This window comes from Lindgomyces ingoldianus (assembly GCF_010093535.1).
Source record: "Lindgomyces ingoldianus strain ATCC 200398 unplaced genomic scaffold BDR25scaffold_2, whole genome shotgun sequence".
In the NCBI taxonomy this organism is placed as follows: domain Eukaryota; kingdom Fungi; phylum Ascomycota; class Dothideomycetes; order Pleosporales; family Lindgomycetaceae; genus Lindgomyces; species Lindgomyces ingoldianus.
Genome location: NW_022985163.1, coordinates 2173365 through 2190393, shown reverse-complemented (window position 1 = coordinate 2190393; position 17029 = coordinate 2173365). Strand labels below are relative to the sequence as shown.

The 17029-nt window shown below is 34.3% G+C and overlaps 2 protein-coding genes across 2 annotated transcripts; one reads left to right on the top strand and one right to left on the bottom strand.

The window, feature by feature from the left end:
- Positions 1-2859: 2859 nt before the first annotated feature.
- Positions 2860-5281, bottom strand: BDR25DRAFT_44310 (FAD-binding domain-containing protein). Its single transcript, XM_033698579.1, has 8 exons — positions 5040-5281; positions 4710-4989; positions 4320-4654; positions 4191-4252; positions 4055-4145; positions 3668-3992; positions 3404-3609; positions 2860-3347 (listed from the first exon to the last, which is right to left on the bottom strand). The coding sequence occupies exons 2-8, from the start codon at positions 4982-4984 to the stop codon at positions 3061-3063; spliced, it is 1581 nt and encodes a 526-aa protein (XP_033554048.1). The 5' UTR covers positions 4985-4989; positions 5040-5281; the 3' UTR covers positions 2860-3060.
- A 473-nt stretch (positions 5282-5754) lies between these two features.
- On the top strand, positions 5755-6701 carry BDR25DRAFT_321641 (uncharacterized protein; the record flags this gene model as incomplete). The annotated part of the gene is made up of 4 exons (XM_033691979.1): positions 5755-5946; positions 5999-6073; positions 6133-6561; positions 6597-6701. 4 exons carry the CDS (start codon positions 5755-5757, stop codon positions 6699-6701), a joined length of 801 nt encoding a protein of 266 aa, XP_033554047.1.
- Between the last annotated feature and the right edge of the window lie 10328 nt (positions 6702-17029).

The following is a 17029-nucleotide window of genomic DNA, read 5'->3' as shown; positions in this document are numbered from 1 at the left end:
GCAACTAGCACCCCCCCCTAGACAACAGCTATACAAATAAAGCAACTAGCAAACTTTTACTTTATTATAAAATACTTATATAATAAACTAGTAAAGATAACCTACATGTCTAGAATAATACTATAAAAAAAGGTTAACCTTACTCTTCTAGTAGACTGCCTTAACATGTTAACAAATCTCTTTTAAGTACAACAAACTTTATACATAGCAAATACCCTTATTTTTATGTGTACAGAAGGGTATAGTCTGTCTAACTTTATAGAAGACTTTAAAGGCTAGACATAACAGGATTTTAACAACCTATCTTATACGTTTAAGTAAGAGCTTCTTTATGCTCTAGCTAAGCACAGGATCTATCCTGTAGGAAAGAGATGCTGTACGCAGGCTAAAAAGCTAGCAGGTGTTGCAAACTAGCAGTACACTATAGGCCCTATACAAAGAAGAAGAGGAAAGGATGTAGAGGATAGTATAAAAAAAAATAAAAAATAAGGTAAGGTAGGCAAGTAACTTAATTTATAAAAATAAAAAGTTACTAGTGTCTGTACGTAAGTACAGCTGTGTCTGTACACGCGTATAGCTAAATTAAGTTGCCTAAAACGTTAGCTATCTAGCCTGTGTGTTAGAGGCTATGTGTACTTAAGAGCCCTCTTTCTTTGTACAAAGAGAGAGGGTAGTAGTTAATAATAAGAAGATCTTTGCCTGCTCACCTCTTAGTACGCCCCTTGGGCGTACGTTCGTTCGATCGAACCTAGGTCAACCGACACTAAGTATAGTATCTAAAATAAAAATAAGTATAACTTTAATAAGTTAAGCTTTATAATAAGCTAAATATTAACTAGAGTAGTTATTATAACTTTAAAAAAATAAAAATAGCTAAAAGTAATATAATAAAGTAATAAAAAGTAGATAATAGTTATTTAAAGTATTAATATAATAAAGTAGGCTATAAAATTATAATGCTTTAAGTAGTAAATAAAGCTACTATATAATATAAATTATATAAAAGAAAGTAGATTTAAGTAAAAAAAACTTTAATAGTTAAAAATAAAGCTTATCTAACTACTTTAAAGAAGTTTAAAGCGCATAGTAATAGAAAAAAGCTAAAGATGTAAGTGTGTGCTAAAAAAAGTAAGCTAAGTTAAAGGTAATATAAGTAGTGTAATTAAACTAAGCATAACTTATATATATATAAGTAAGTAGTAAAAGTAGACTTTAAATAATATCTTATATTATATTACTTTATATAAGGCTAAAGTGGGCTGTTTTGCAAGAGAATAGGGTAGTTTTAGTAGGGGCTTAGCAAAAGTGGCCAGCTAACCTGTGTGGCCGGCCAACCTGTTAGGTACGTTATACATAGCTGTAGTATGTTACTTTAAGAGTGTTACATCTTATTTATAAGCCTAAAGCGTAAGCTGTATCTAACATTCTTTTAGCACATCTAAGTAGTGTTATTAGAAATGCATTAGTGTAGAAAAAGTAGTTTAATATAGTCTTAGCAAAAGAAAGCAACTTAGGTGTGTGAGCAACTTGCCTATAGTGTATGTTATAGATTAATTATATGTTCTTTATTACTCTTAAATTCTCTTCTAGTCCTTAGGCTGTAGAGAGGTATATGCTATGTTCTGTATAGATAGACTAAGATATTAGACACCTTACACTATTAATTCTATCTTTAGCATTAGATGTTGTTAAAGAGTTAGTTTTTTTAAAAGGCTTTTCTAATTAAGTTTATAGTAGAATTAAATCTAATATGTTAGTAATGCATTAAAAACATATTAATAATAGATTTGTAGATATTTTCTTAAACTAATTTATACCACTTTTTATCTAGGCTAGAGGTTTAGACAAGATAAGCAACACTATCTTTACTTAACTCTAGGTACTTTAAAAAATCTAGAGTGTAGTAAAGCTTCTTTATGTAAAGATGGGATAGTAGATAGCATGGATAGCACTGAGAGCAAGGTTTCGGAGAAAGATAGGAGTGTATTGTAAGAGAGACGAATCGCTGCCAAGCCTCGCTTGTCAGGATCCATGCTTATATACGAAGCACAGGTCATGTGACCTCCAAACAGGTCCAAACAGGTCAGGGGAGGCCATACTGGCCCGTTCTGGGACATCCGGCCTTACACTTTACTATTAAAATATACTTACTACCTAGAGTAGATATTAGGATAACACTATTTGTTAGCTTGTAAAGCATAGATTGCTAATACTCTATTAGTAATATAAGCTTAATTCATTAGAAATATAATAGCTTCTATAAAGGTCTCTTTATTTTTCTCTAAACTAGCAGAATTATTTATTACTATTAATGTGAATACATTAGGTTTACTTGTAATAAGAACGCTATATAAGAAATTAAGGTTGTTCTCCCATGTTGCAATAGGATTAACCTATAGCTAGACAACAGTAGGTGTATTAAAAAGTGCAGCTGTAAGGCTGTAGTTAGTTTAAATATATTAGAAATGCATTAGAAATACATTACAGTTTATAATATTAAGATATTTCTTCTAAATATTTGTTGTTACAGCAAGGTAGCTTTTTAATATTTATCTAACCTAATAAGGTTTTCAGCTAACGTGGCAAAAAAATGTGTCTTGCCAAGTCACATTAGCTGAGGTAAGTGGACCAGGTCAGCTGGGCTGCGCCCTGAGCTTCCCTACCGATGTGACACACTGAAGAGCGATCCGTGCCTAGCTCCCCAAACATCTCGCACCTGATTATAATGTCTGACACCTGTTCTATCGCTGATCAAGAATCCTTGACGGCTCCAATTTCGTCAATCACCCACAAAATGTGTCTGCTGAATATCACCGTTGAACATCGCAATGGTTGAAACTAACTGCAAGGGACTGGGAACGCATATATATGAGGTACTCCACCTCTGTCTGAAATAGCAATCAACAATACAATCACTTGCTTCAATAACATACTTGAACAGGTAGAAACCCTGCTCTTAATGGAAAAAAAATTGGATGACTATAAGCGGTCGAACTAGGCCCACAAAAAGAGCATTATAACAGATGAACTATGTAGGGTCCACTGATCTACCATGTCGTATCAATTCCCGCTGCTGGCTTTGGACAACAAAAAGCCATCATTTTGTAACGTTTGGAAGACACGATGCGGATCGTACTTCTTCGCGACGGCATTCAGCCTCTGAAGACTTGCAGATGTGTAAGTGTTTAGCGGGTTCTGGTCCCGCGACGCGTCGTTCATGTATAGGAAAGGGAGATGGGAACCTCGAGCTTTACCCAACTCCTCCCATTTTTGCGTAATAGCTATTGCTGCGCCTCTGACAATATCGTCGTGGGTCGGATTATCCCAATCAGTCAAGGTTGTCCACCCTACAGACGGCATGTTACCAAGGTGCAACGCTTCGAGATCTAGGATGTTTACTAACATTGCTGCGCTATAGGCTCTAGACCGAGAGAATTTCCCCCATTCTGGTGCCCTTTATCAATGACATTTTTAGGAATGTGCTGGAGTACGAATGTCATGTTTGCGCCAGTGGTCTCATTCGTAGTAGCAGCTTCATTTTTCCAGACTTCGTAGACGGATCTATAGAGCTCCGAATCAATTTTACTACTAGCGGCGCGATAGTCATGTCTAACCAACTGAGATCAGTGGGGGATATTTTTAGAGTTTGCAGCAATTGGATGCGAACCTCGCGGATACTGAAGCACTAGCGCCGGAGATTTGACTCAAAGCTAGCACTGTGCCAATGGTCGATGGCACTGCTGTGGCCAAACGTGGGATATCGTAGAATGGCTGGAAGACTTTTGGACTTTCAATCGGCTCGATGTAGACAAGTCCAACGATGACGGAGCTCAGTGTGGCGATCATGGCTACAGAACCTTTGGTATCTGGTGAGCCTTGCCATGCTGCGAAGGCGTCTAGGAGATCTGGGGCCTTTTCCGGACCATATACTGTCATCTGGTACCAAATGTCTTTTATTGGCACTGTGCGAAGGTCATATCGTGTCACGATGCCTGAGGAGCGAATGCGTTAGCGGGTGTGTGCCAGCTACCAGTAATGCGAGCAGTTTGATTACCAAAATTAGGCCCTCCACCCTTCAGCGCCCAAAAAAGGTCACTGTGCTCCCGAGGATTAGCATTCACGATCGACCCGTCCGCAAGGACAACCTGTTGTTGATTAAATGGGCTTCTATGCGAATTTTGGTCACTCACTTCGATATTCACGATGTTGTCGATCGCAAGTCCATATTCTCCAGTGAAGTATGAAATTCCACCTTTGGGATCGTGAGCAAGACACGAGCAGCAGATATAAGCCAAGATGCAGAGCAGAACGAAACTTACCTCCAAGCATCAGTCCACCCACTCCGACCTGAGGGACCCGTCCTCCGATGACAGTAACGTTATACGGGTCCAGGTACTGGTATACCTCCCCCCAGCGAGCCCCAGGCCCAACACTGACTGTATGATAGTCTTTGCTTATGCTCAGTTTGTTCAGCTTTGTGAGGTCTATCAGGACGCCGTCTTGAAGACCAGCCCACCCGGGGTTCGGCGAATGCCCTCCACTGCGGATGGCGAAAGGCGTCCGCAGGAAAGTTACAATTTTCAGTGCCTGAGACACTTGTGTGCTTGTTTCTGGCCGGATAACACAGGCTGGTGATTCCCAACACGTTTGCGACCTATCAAAACACCGTTACGACTTTCATGCCGTATTTCGGGGAAAGAACACATTACCAACTCTCAGCCACTGCTTTTTCGATCAGTGGCTTCTCTAGCAACACTCCTGTGCCAAAAGCTACTCGTGCTACCTTGCAGCTTACGTATACCAGCACCGGAAGACTTCTCGCTTTCTTACTCTCATTGGCGAACACCGATGCCACTTCTGGGGAATTCTCCAAAATTTCGATCACTTGAGCTTCCTCGTCTACTGAAAGATTCAAGGAAGTGATAAACGCCCGAACCTCTGGAACCCCTTCCTGGGTCTCGTTGCGGGGTTGGGCCGACGCCATGACTCCTAAAGCGCATTGTAACAGGGTCGCGAAAAGAGGAAACAACATGGCTTACCCCTAATGAGCAAAGTCTTTGATACGGTGCCCTTCTGGCGAAGGGCTCCTCTACGAGCCTCTTCAGAACTACCGTAAGGAATTGACCGAGTACGTGCTCCAACGATGGAATAAATGCGACGAGGACGATAACGATGATACGCTTGATCGAGCTTATGAACCTGACATCAGATTCAAATAAATATGCTTCGTAGGCCAAAATAAAGCATAGCAGCCTGCGCACAACATTGCAGTCAAAATGGGCGATTCAACCTAACGCACATTCCTGCATCAAGAAGTCAGGGGGGATGCGCTTCGCCGAAGCGCTAGAATCTTACATGCATATGCGGCATACGCCCGCCTGTATTGTCAATCAAAAGAGGCAATCATCGCTTGCTTAGATGCCGGAGTGCCCCAGAGGCGCTGTCCAACTGTGCCGCAATATAAATGCAGATTGTGGGCCGAAAGACAGCATTCTCCGGCGGCGAAGAGCGAAACTATAGTCTTACGAAGAATTCTTTGGACAAATGGACCCCAATTGGGCATGAAATTCACCTGCCTGTTTATTTCAGTCTGCGGCGCGTATGAACCGCACCGCAACGGTAACATGACCACCTCGCGAGCAGACACCCTTTCATTTACGGAAGCCCGAGCAGCCGTATATTCATCTCAATCTTATATTTTCTACGTTTCTCATTTTCGTCCCTAGAACGAGTTCCACACTTAAATCGAGTACAATGGCCATTCCAGAGGACGCTGCTCTACTCCCTCCTCCCACACAGGTCAACGACACACACAAGCATTACGATGTAGCCATTGCGGTCATATTAATGATGGTAACTGCAACTAATGTAACCGTAGGGCGCCTTGTATCTCGAAGGAGCTCCCGTGCTTTTCGGAACGACGACTGGGCCATGATATCAGCACTAGTAAGCACATCTAAAATCAATTCAAAATGCAACTTATTAAGAAGCGGAATAGCTTTTGTACATTGGTCACGGCATCATGATAGTATATTGTAATTTATATGGCGGATCTGGTAAAACACTATGGGAGGCACGCTGGGAGAGTATACGGTATGGTTCAAGGTGAGTAGAATTCTCCAAGAAGCAAAGGTAATAGTAGCTGACACATACTACTTACTACAGGGGATCGTTGCACCAGCGTTCACCTACCCAGCGATGACTGCCGCAGTTCGAGTCTCGATCCTCCTATTCCACCATCGCATTTTCGGACTCACCGAAATGGTGGCACGGTGGTCAATATGGGCTTGCTTCATTCTGACATTCGTATATGTGGTTATATTCACAGTTATTCCCGGAGTAATCTGTACGCCACTCTCGGCAGCATGGCATCCCCTTACGAGAAAGATACACTGCAAAAGCGATCAGTTGTACTACGACTACAATGTCGCACTGTATAGCTCGAGCCTTGGAATGGACGTTTTGCTTCTTATACTCCCCGTAGCACCGGGTATGCGACTGCAATTGCCACTCAAGCGACTCCTGGGTGTCTTGGTCATGTTCGTTCTTGGGATATCGTCAGTTAGAACGATATCGCACCTGTGGTCCATACATAGCTAATCCTGAATTCAGAGCATGCATCATACAAGCTTGCCATCTATGTCATGCAATGGGGAAGAACAGGCGATACCGACCCTAGCTGTAGGTACTTCATCATATAGCCCGCAATCGGAAATAGTGCTCATAAAAAGACAGGGTTCTTCACTCAAATGAGTCGAGTAATTCCCCCACGGTGGGATAAATTTGGTTATACCTTCTGGATCCCATCTCAGGTTGAGCCGACGGTGGCCATGATCGGCTCCGCACTCCCTGCACTTCGGGCACACCTGTTGTTACCCTTTCGGCGCCTCTCATCAGCTATTAGCTCTTTCTCGACAAGAAAGTCAAGCTACTCAGCAGGAATTTCGAAGGATGACACCACAGGTCGACGATCTCAAAAGGATTACATAAAGATGGGAGGATCGAATGTGGCTTCGCAAAGGGACTACGAGCTTGGCTCATTGGCGTCTTGCAATTGATTCAATGGTGCCTATTGTTTTTTTCCTTGACAGGCTCGATATGTCTTGTCAAATCTATAGGTTTCTGCTCACCCTGTTTTTCGTAGATATCTCTCAAATAGAGCTGAAGTGTTCTACAAGGCGAACATATGAAAAATGAAGAAATACTGCTGCTGTCACAACTCAGTCTCATGTGTCTCACCAGGACGGAACTGCTCGTGCCGGGGTCAGACTAGTCCGGACTAGTATGCCATCCCACGCTCTGTGGGGGTCGCACATGTTGTATTTATAGCTGGCCGAACCTCCTAGTAGAGAGGCTAGGAGGTCGTAGTGGCAATCCATGCAGTATACTTGAGAGATTTGCGTGCCTTAACGTTAGAACTATCCCCACCGGTTGGTCCAGAGCTTGTAGCACTGACCCCTTCTTTTACAGCTGCAAAATTGGACGACCGTACACTAAGGCCGACTAAAATTGCTCTTTGCGTAGTACCCTCCTTACGTCTCTCTTTTCTAATCAAATTTTGCCCAACTCAGCGCCAAATTTTTGCGTATATAGCTTAAGTATGTGCTTAATAATTATCTACTTTTTATTATTCTCTAGCCTTTATAAGTTAGCTATAAAATTAGCTTGTAACAGATATCTAGCGCATTAGTTATTTATTATTTTTTAAAAAAACTTTACACATAGCTATAGCATGTTACTTTAAAAGTGTTATGTCTTGTTTAAAAGCTTAAAGTGTAAGCTATATTTAATTATTTTTTAGCACATCTAAGTAGTGTTATTAGAAATAAATTAGTGTAAAAGGAGTAGTTTAGTAGGGTCTTAGCAAAAGTAAGCAACTTAGGTGTGTAAGCAACTCGCCTGTAGTGTACGTTAGAAACCCTACACAAACGTGCACATAAACTTTCCAACAAGCAAGTTAAGTCAAGCTGGCTGGCTAGCTTAAGTAGAGCTTAATAAGATGATAAGCAGCTTAACTTAATTACATAATTAAGCTAAGATAGGTGGCTTGCTTAAGGCTTAACTTAATAGCTTATTAACCTACACTATAAAAGTTCTTAGTATTAAGTTTTATAATAGTTACTACTTTAGCTACTAAAGCTATATAAAAGCTTTATTATATTATCTATTATTATTAACTTAGCTATAACTTTGATGTTGCTTAAGCTAGCTCTTTACTACTATTTTACACACTATATAGCTACTAAAAGTTAAAGTTTTATAGTGTAGTAATATAGCTTAAGAAAGTTACTAAGCTTACTAAATAAGCACTTACACTTATAGCTAAAAGCTAAAATAAAGAGTATGTTAAGTATAAGCTTACTAAAGTTAGAGTAGTAATTTTATATCTTTACTTAGTATTTAATATAGTTATTTATATAATTACTACTTTTTTTTACATGTAGCTTAGTGCGCTTTTACTACTTAAACTTATTATTATTTATAGTGTTATTAAAAAATGTAATAAAGATAATAACACTATTAATAGTATTATTTATATTACTTATAAAACTTTAAAGGGCTTTATTTTACTTAGTAAAGCGCTATATAGCTACTAAAAAGTGTAAAAGTTATAGTTATTAGTAATAAACTACTTAAGTTTATTACTTTAAATAGTGTTATTATATGTTTTATAGTATAAATAAAGTATTATAGTAGTGTAGTACACTAGTAAGTTATTTAACTTAGTATAGTACTTACTAATCTTAGCCTACGCAGCATATAGGTTAATAGCAAGATAGTTCTTAAATGCTTTATTATATATGTTATAGTCTACTACTTTATATGCTTTAACATACTACTTATAGTATAAAAGTATATACTTAGAACTAAAATAATTTTAGTAATAGCACTAAAGTATTTACTTTTACTATATTTTTTAAAATACTTTATAGTAGACTTAAGTAGCATTAAAATATTTAAGTATTTAGTAACTACTACTTAGTTAGCTACTATAAGCCTGTCTAATTACATCTACTATAGCACTTTAGGCAGCTTATTACTATAGCTTTTAGTGTACATGTCTTTATTTTGCACTTATTATATATAGTAGTTAGTGTAAGTGTTAATAGCAGACTATAGCTTTATAGCATACTTATAGCATAAGAAGTATAAGTTTTAGCATGTAATAACAGGCTTAACAGGCTCTAGCGCTTTATAGTTTTTCTTTAGCATATTAGTAAGTAGCTTATAGTAAGTGTATAAAAACTACTAAAAAGCTTATACTATTATAATATTTTAATAACGTACTTTACAGGCGAGTTGCTTACACACCTAAGTTGCTTACTTTTACTAAGACTTTACTAAACTACTTTTTTTATACTAATGCATTTATAATAACACTACTTAGACATGCTAAAAGAATGTTAGGTATAGCTTATACTTTAAGCTTTTAAATAAGACATAAAACTTTTAAAAAAAACATACTACAGCTATATATAAAGTCTCTTAAAAGATAATAAATAACTATAGCACTAGACAACTTTTATAAGCTAATTCTATAGTAAACTTATAAAAGCTAGGTAATAATAAAAAGTAGGTAATTATTAAAACTATACTTAAGCTATATGCGTAAAAAATTTCCCTTTAAATAGCATTTATAGCTAATATAGCTAATTCTTTACACGCTAAGTGTAATCTAGGCTATATTAGCATAAACTAGCTTTATATGTTTAAGAAGTGTTATCTAAAGCTTAAAGTAATATTTAAGTATAGTATAACTATAAAAAAGCTTTTTATAAAAGTTCTAGAGTAATTTAAAGTAAGTTTAGCCTTATAAAGAATATTAAAGCTAAGTATAGTATCTAAAATAATAACATGTATAACTTTAGTAAAATAAGCTTTATTATAGGCTAAATATTTATTAACTATACTTATGCTTAAAACTTTACTTTAAGCTTTAAATAATGCTTTATAAACATACTAACCTAGTTTATGCTAATATAGCCTAGATTACACTTAGCATGTAAAAAATTAGCTATATTAGCTATAAATGCTATTTAAAGGGAAAATTCTTATATATATAGCTTAAGTATAGTCTTAATAATTACCTACTTTTTATTATTACCTAGCCTTTATAAGTTAGCTATAAAATTAGCTTATAAAAGTTATCTAGTGCTATAGTTATTTATTATTTTTTAAAAAACTTTATATATAGCTATAGCATGTTTTTTTAAAAAGTTTTATGTTTTATTTAAAAGCTTAAAGTGTAAGCTATATCTAATATTCTTTTAGCATGTCTAAGTAGTGTTGTTAGAAATACATTAGTGTAAAAAAAGTAGTTTAGTAGAGTCTTAGTAAAAGTAAGCAACTTAAGTGTGTAAGTAACTTGTCTGTAAAGTACGTTATAGTTAATAACACTAAGTAAAATACTAAGTAGCTTATTACACTTTTACTTACTTATAAACTAAGTCTTATTAGTAAACTTATACTTATTATTATTATAAGTGTTTTTATTTTAGCTTTAAAAAAGCCTTTAGCTAATAAAATTAAGTATATAGAGTTTATAATAGTATTAGTAATTAGACATGCTAAAGCTAAGCTTTTAACTAATTACTATAATAGCTAAGTTATTATTACTTATGTTATTAAGTATAAATTAGCTTACTATAACGTACCTAACAGGTTAGCCGGCTACACAGGTTGGCCGGCCACTTTTGCTAAGCCCCCACCACACTCTACCTATCTACATAATGCTTTAACAACAACACTAGATTAAATCTTCTAAAGAACATTAAATATAGCTTACTTTTTAGGCTTTTAAATAAGACTTAAAACTTTTCTTATAATACACTACAGCTATCTATAATGTCTCTTACACAACACTAAGCAATTAACGCGCTAGACAGCCTTTAGAAGCAGAATGCTAGCCTAAATTAAAAAATCTAACTAAGCTTAAAAAAAAAGTAGTTATTAAGTACATACTTAAGCTTATTACGCGCAGATTTCCTTTTAAGCCTATAGCTATAGCTAATATAGCTAATTTCTTGCGCGTAGAGCGCAATCTAGGCTAGGTTAGCTTAAACTAGCCTAGTATATAGGTTAAGCACTGCTCTAAGTTTATAATAAAGTTTAATTATAAGTATAATTATAAAAAAGCACTTTATAAGAATTTAAAGGTTATCTAGAGCTAGTTTTGCCTAGTAGCTAACATAAAAGCTAAGTATAGTATCTAAGATAAAAACATGTATAACTTTAATAAGTTAGGCTTTATAATAGGCTAGATATTAACTAGAGCAGTTATTATAGCTTTAAAGAGATAAGAACAGCTAAAGGTAATATAGTAAAGTAATAAAAAGTAGATAATAGTTATCTAAGGCATTAACATAATAAAGTAGGCTATTTTACTTTTTATTATCTTTAAGGGCTACTATTACCTCTCTGCTTAGTATAAAGAGAAGAATCTGCCTTAAAACTAAGTTATTACAGTCTCTAAAAACAGCTAGATAATAAATAAGCTTAGGCTATAGTAGTTAAAGCACTTTAATAGGCATATAAAAAAAAGTTATAAGCGCTTATTAGCTTTTTATTATTAATAGCTATAAAAGCTATAACTTACTTAATTTCTAGTAGTACTATAAGAAGAATAAGATTATTACTATTTATATGCCTTTACACTTATTACACCTTTTATAGCTTTTTAATGTAAGTTATTTTACCCTTTTAAAAAAAGTGTATAAGTGCTAAGCTAAAAATCTTATGTGTAACTAAATTACTTATATTATAAAACTTAAGTTCCTACTATGCTTTATACACGCCTATAATGTAGTAATTACTTTTAGTAATATTTAAAGAGAGTTTTAAGATGCTAGTTTAGTCCTATTTAACCTAGAATAGGTTAAAATAGCTCTTAATATCTAGTTACATACTTTATTACTACTACTACCTATTAATAATACGCCCTAGCAGTTGTAAACCCTAAGCAATACTTTTAAATTTAGGTTATAATTAATGCTTATAAAGGTAAAAATTTAGAGGCATGTAGATAGCTTACTAACATCTATAGTAAAGGCCTTTAAAAAGGTCTTAAAGGGGGCAGCAATTATTACACATAAGCTAGTGTTAGTGTAAAAGAAGATTATAAAGCTTTAAGCAGTAAATAAAGCTGCTATATAACATAGATTGCATAAAAGAAAGCAGATTTAGGCAAAAGAGACCTTAATAGTTAAAGATAAGGCTTGTCTAACTGCTCTAAAGGAGTCTAGAGCGCGTAGTAATAAGAAGAAGCTAAAGACATAAGTGCACACTAAAAAAGGTAAGCTAAGTTAAAAGTAATACAGGCAGTGTAATTAAACTAGGCATAACTTACATACATGTAAGAAAGTAGTAGAAGTAGACTCTAAATAATATCTTATGTTATATTGCTTTATATAGGGCTAAAGTAGGCTGTTTTGCGCTAGAATAGGGTGGTTTTAGTAAGGGCTTGGCAAAAGTGGCCGGCCAACCCGTGTGGCCGGCCAACCTGTTAGGTACGTTATATATACTAATATAAATTATTTTTTCGTGTTTTAAAAACAACTTCTACTATTTTTTAGTTACTATAAGCGCTTATAAGCTAAAGTAGTGTAATAAAAAGATTTTAAAAGTTGCTATAAGTATTAACATAGTGTATAATAATACTAAAGTAGCTATACTTTTTACTTTTTATTATGTAGCTATTAAAGCTAATATATATTTTACTTAGAGCTTATAATAGCTTTTTAATAACATATAACGTACTTTATAGGCAAGTTGCTTACACACCTAAGTTGCTTACTTTTACTAAGACCCTACTACACTACTTTTTCTATACTAATGCATTCTTAATAACACTACTTAAATGTGTTAAAGGAACATTAGATGCAGCTTACACTTTAGGCTTTTAAATAAAATGTAATACTTTTTAACTAACATACTGCAGCTATCTATAAAGTCTTTTAAAAGATAATAAGTAACTAACGCGCTAGATAACTTTTCTAAGCTAATTATATAGCTAACTTATAAAAGCTAGATAATAATAAAAAGTAGGTAATTATTTAGCACATACTTAAGCTAGATGCATAAGGATTTCCCCTCTAGCTAGTAGCTATAGCTAATATAGCTAATTCTTTACACGCTAAGCATAATATAGGCTATGTTAGCATAAACTAGCTTAATATGTTTATTAAGTATTACTTAAAGCTTAAAGTAAAGTTTAAGCATAAGTATAACTATAAAAAAGCTTTTTATAAAAATTTTATAGTAATTTAAAGCTAGTTTAACTTTATAAAGAATATTAAAGCTAAGTATAGCATTTAAAATAATAACATATATAACTTTAATAAAATAAAGTTTATAATAGGCTAGATATTTACTAGAGCAGTTATTATAAGTTTAGAGAGATAAGAATAGCTAAAAGTAGTCTAGCTAGGCAACTAGGAGTAGACAACAGCTATTTAGGGCATTAATGCTAAAAGGTAGGCTATTCTGCTTTTTATTATCTTTTAAAGTAGCAACTACTTTTTAAACTAGTATAAAAAGAAAAATTTACTTTAAAATTAAGTTATTATAATTTCTAAGCACAGCTAAACTACTAATTAGCTTAGTCTAGACTAGTTAAAGCACTTTAATGCGCATATAAAGAAGTGTACTATTAGTAGCTACTGTCTGCTAGTTATTAATAGCTATAAAAGCTATAACTTACTTTATTTCTAGTAATACTATAAAGATAATAAGATTATTACTATTTACATGCTTTTTTACTTATTACACCTTTTATAGCTACTTAATGTAGGTTGTTTTACTTTTTTAAAAAAGGTATAACGTACCTAACAGGTTAGCTGGCCACACGGGTTGGCCGGCTACTTTTGCCAAGCCCCCACTAAAACCACCCTATTCTCTCGCAAAACAGCCCACTTTAGCCCTGTATAGAGTAATACAACATAAGATATTATTTAGAGTCTACTTCTACTACTTACTTACACGTACGCAAGTTATGCCTAGTCTAATTGCACTACCTACATTGCCTTTAACTTAGCTTACCTTTTTTAGCGCGCACCTGCGTCTTTAGCTTCTTCCTATTACTACGCGCTCTAAACTCCTTTAGAGCAGTTAGACAAGCCTTATCCTTAACTATTAAAGTTCTTTTTACTTAAATCTGCTTCCTTTTATGCAATTTATGTTACATGGCAGCTTTATTTGCTGCTTAAAGCTCTATAATCTTATAGCCTACCCTATTATGTTAATGCCTTAGATAACTGTTGTCTACTTTTTATTACCTTACTATATTACCTTTAGCTGTCCTTATCTCTCTAAAGCTGTAACAACTACTCTAGTTAATATCTAGCCTATTATAAAGCCTAACTTGTTAAAGTTATACTTGTCTTTATCCTAGATACTGTACTTAGCTTTTATGTTAGCTACTAGGTAAAACTAGCCCTAGATAACCTCTAGATCCTTGTAAAGCACTCTTTTATAATTATACTTATAATTAAACTTTATTATAAACTTAGGGCAGTGCTTAACCTATATACTAGTCTAGTTTAAGCTAACCTAGCCTAGATTGCGCTCTGCAGGCAAGGAATTAGCTATATTAGCTATAGCTGCAAGCCTAAAGGGAAATCTGTGTGTAATAAGCTTAAGTATGTACTTAACAACTACTTTCTTTTTAAGCTTAGTTAGATTCCTTAATTTAAGCTAGCATTCTGCTTGTAAAGGCTGTCTAGCGCGTTAATTGCTTAGTGTTATGTAAGAGACATTATAGATAGCTGCAGTGTGTTGCAAGGAGAGTTTTAAGTCTTATTTAAAAGCCTAAAGAGCAAGCTATATCTAACGTTCTTTAGAAGATTTAATCTAGTGTTGTTGTTAAGGCATTATGTAGATAAGTAGAGTTTAGTGGGGGCTTGGCAAAAGTGGCCGGCTAACCCGTGTGGCCGGCCAACCTGTTAGGTACGTTATAAGCGCTAAGCTAAAAACTTTATACATAACTAAATTACTTATATTATAAAGATAAAGTTTCTACTATGCTTTAAAGTAGCTTATAATGCTATAATTACTTTTAGTAATATTTAAGAAAAGTTTTAAAGCGCTAAATTAGTTCCTTTTAACCTATAACAAGTTATAATAGGCCTTAATGTAAAGTTGTGCACTCTATTACTACTACTACCTGTATATAATAAGCCCTAGTAGTTGTAAACCCTAAGCAATACTTTAGAACTTAGGTTATAATTAATGCTTATAAAGATAAAAATTTAAAAGTATATAAATAGTTTACTAACTTTTATAGTTAAGATGTTTAAAAAGGTCTTAAAAAAGGCAGTAATAATTATGTATAAGCTAGTGTTAGCATAACAGAAAATTACTAAGCTTTAAGCAGCTAATAAGGCTGCTACATAACATAAATTATATAAAAAAAAGCAAATTAAAGTAAAAAAAACCTTAATAATTTAAAAAGGCCTATGCTTAATAGCTCTAAAGGAGTTTAGGGCGCGTAGTAATAGGAAGAAGGCAAAGAAGCAGGTGTAAGCTAAAGTAGGTAAGCTATTCTAAAGGCGCTACAGATAGTGCAATTAGACTAGGCATAACACGCAAACATGTAAGCAAGAAGTAGAAGTAGTATCTAAATAATATTCTAGGCTGTACTGTACTATATAGTGCTAGAGCGGGTTGTTATGGGCTATAATAGAGTTTGTTGGGGTGGGGTCTTGGCAAAAGTAAGCGACTCGGGTGTGTGAGCGACTCGCCCATGAAGTACGTTAGCTTTAAGTAGTTATATAGGCGCAGCATGTAGCACAACACACTTATAGAAAACGTCTATAGTGCTGCCTCTACCCTAGATTAGCTATAGTAAGCATTATTTAAAAAAAAGTCTTTTATATTTAAAAAGTAAGTAGTTACTATTTATAAGCTAAGTAATAGTAGTAGGCTTAAAGTACATAGTATTAAAGCTAAAAAGCTTATTAGTAGTTACTTATATAACTATAATCTTACTATTTTTAAAAATATAGCATAAAACATTTTATTAGCTAATAAAATTAGCTTTACTAAGCACTTAGTGTTTATAGCTATACTTTTACTTTTTTAAGTAGCGTACTGCTAATATTAGCAACTATGTTGCCTTATATACACTGCCTATAAACTAGCGCTTATAGTAGTAAGCATATAAAAAAAATATAATTTAGGTTTTTAAGTAAAGTAATATACTAGCTATAGTAGTATACTTAGCTTTTTTTACTTATAATAACACTAGTAGCTTTATATAACTTAATAAATAACTTTACTTAATATTACTAAAGTTATTTTTAAAGTAAATGTTAAAGCTACTATTTTTAGCACTATTTTTAACTATAGTAGCCTTACTAGTGTTCTTATTTAGTGTAATAATTACAGCTTTAGGCGTAGCACTATGTAATTATAACTTAAAAGTATTATTAGATAAGTAAAACTTAATAAAAGCTTAGTATAGTTGTTGTGTATACTAAGAGCCTTAGCTAGGGCTTAGAGCCTAGGACGCGACTTAGAATCTAAAGATAGTACGTTCTAAAGCTTAGTGTATATAAGAAGAGCCTTCAACTCTCTTAGATAGCAGAGTCACTTTATCTAATCTTCTAAACAGCTATTGCTAAGCTATTTTCTCCTCTACAATAGTAAAAAGCACTATAACTACTAAAAGTCTTTTATAATAATAAGCTAACTTTAAGTGCTTTTAAAAGTAGCTTTAATATGTTTTTTTATATAAAAAAGTAAGCAGAACTATGTGTAAGTGCTATAGTAATAATAAAAAGTTTAAAATAAAAGTTTAAAATAAAAGTTTAAGTAAAAAAGTAACACTAAAAGCATAGTATTGTTAGATTTGCGCACCTACTGTCAAGACAGGAGGAACGCTTGACGAAAGCTGCTACATAGTACGAGCAATAAGCTCGAACAGTAAATTGCAGCAGTTTGCAGCAAATTGCAGCAAATTGCAGCATGTTGCAGCAGTTTGCAGCAAATTGCAGAAAATTGCAGCATTTTGCAAGCTGGTCGCGCATAGGGC

What these genes read in the sequence shown, in the direction of transcription:
- BDR25DRAFT_44310 (XM_033698579.1), bottom strand. Translation starts at nt 4,984, where the DNA reads ATGGCGTCGGCCCAACCCCGCAACGAGACCCAGGAAGGGGTTCCAGAG. An exon ending in GGGTGGAGGGCCTAATTTTG is followed by an intron (nt 3,993 to 4,054) that starts GTAATCAAACTG and finishes TTCGCTCCTCAG; the next exon opens with GCATCGTGACACGATATGAC. An exon ending in AGAGCCTATAGCGCAGCAAT is followed by an intron (nt 3,348 to 3,403) that starts GTTAGTAAACAT and finishes TGCCGTCTGTAG; the next exon opens with GGTGGACAACCTTGACTGAT.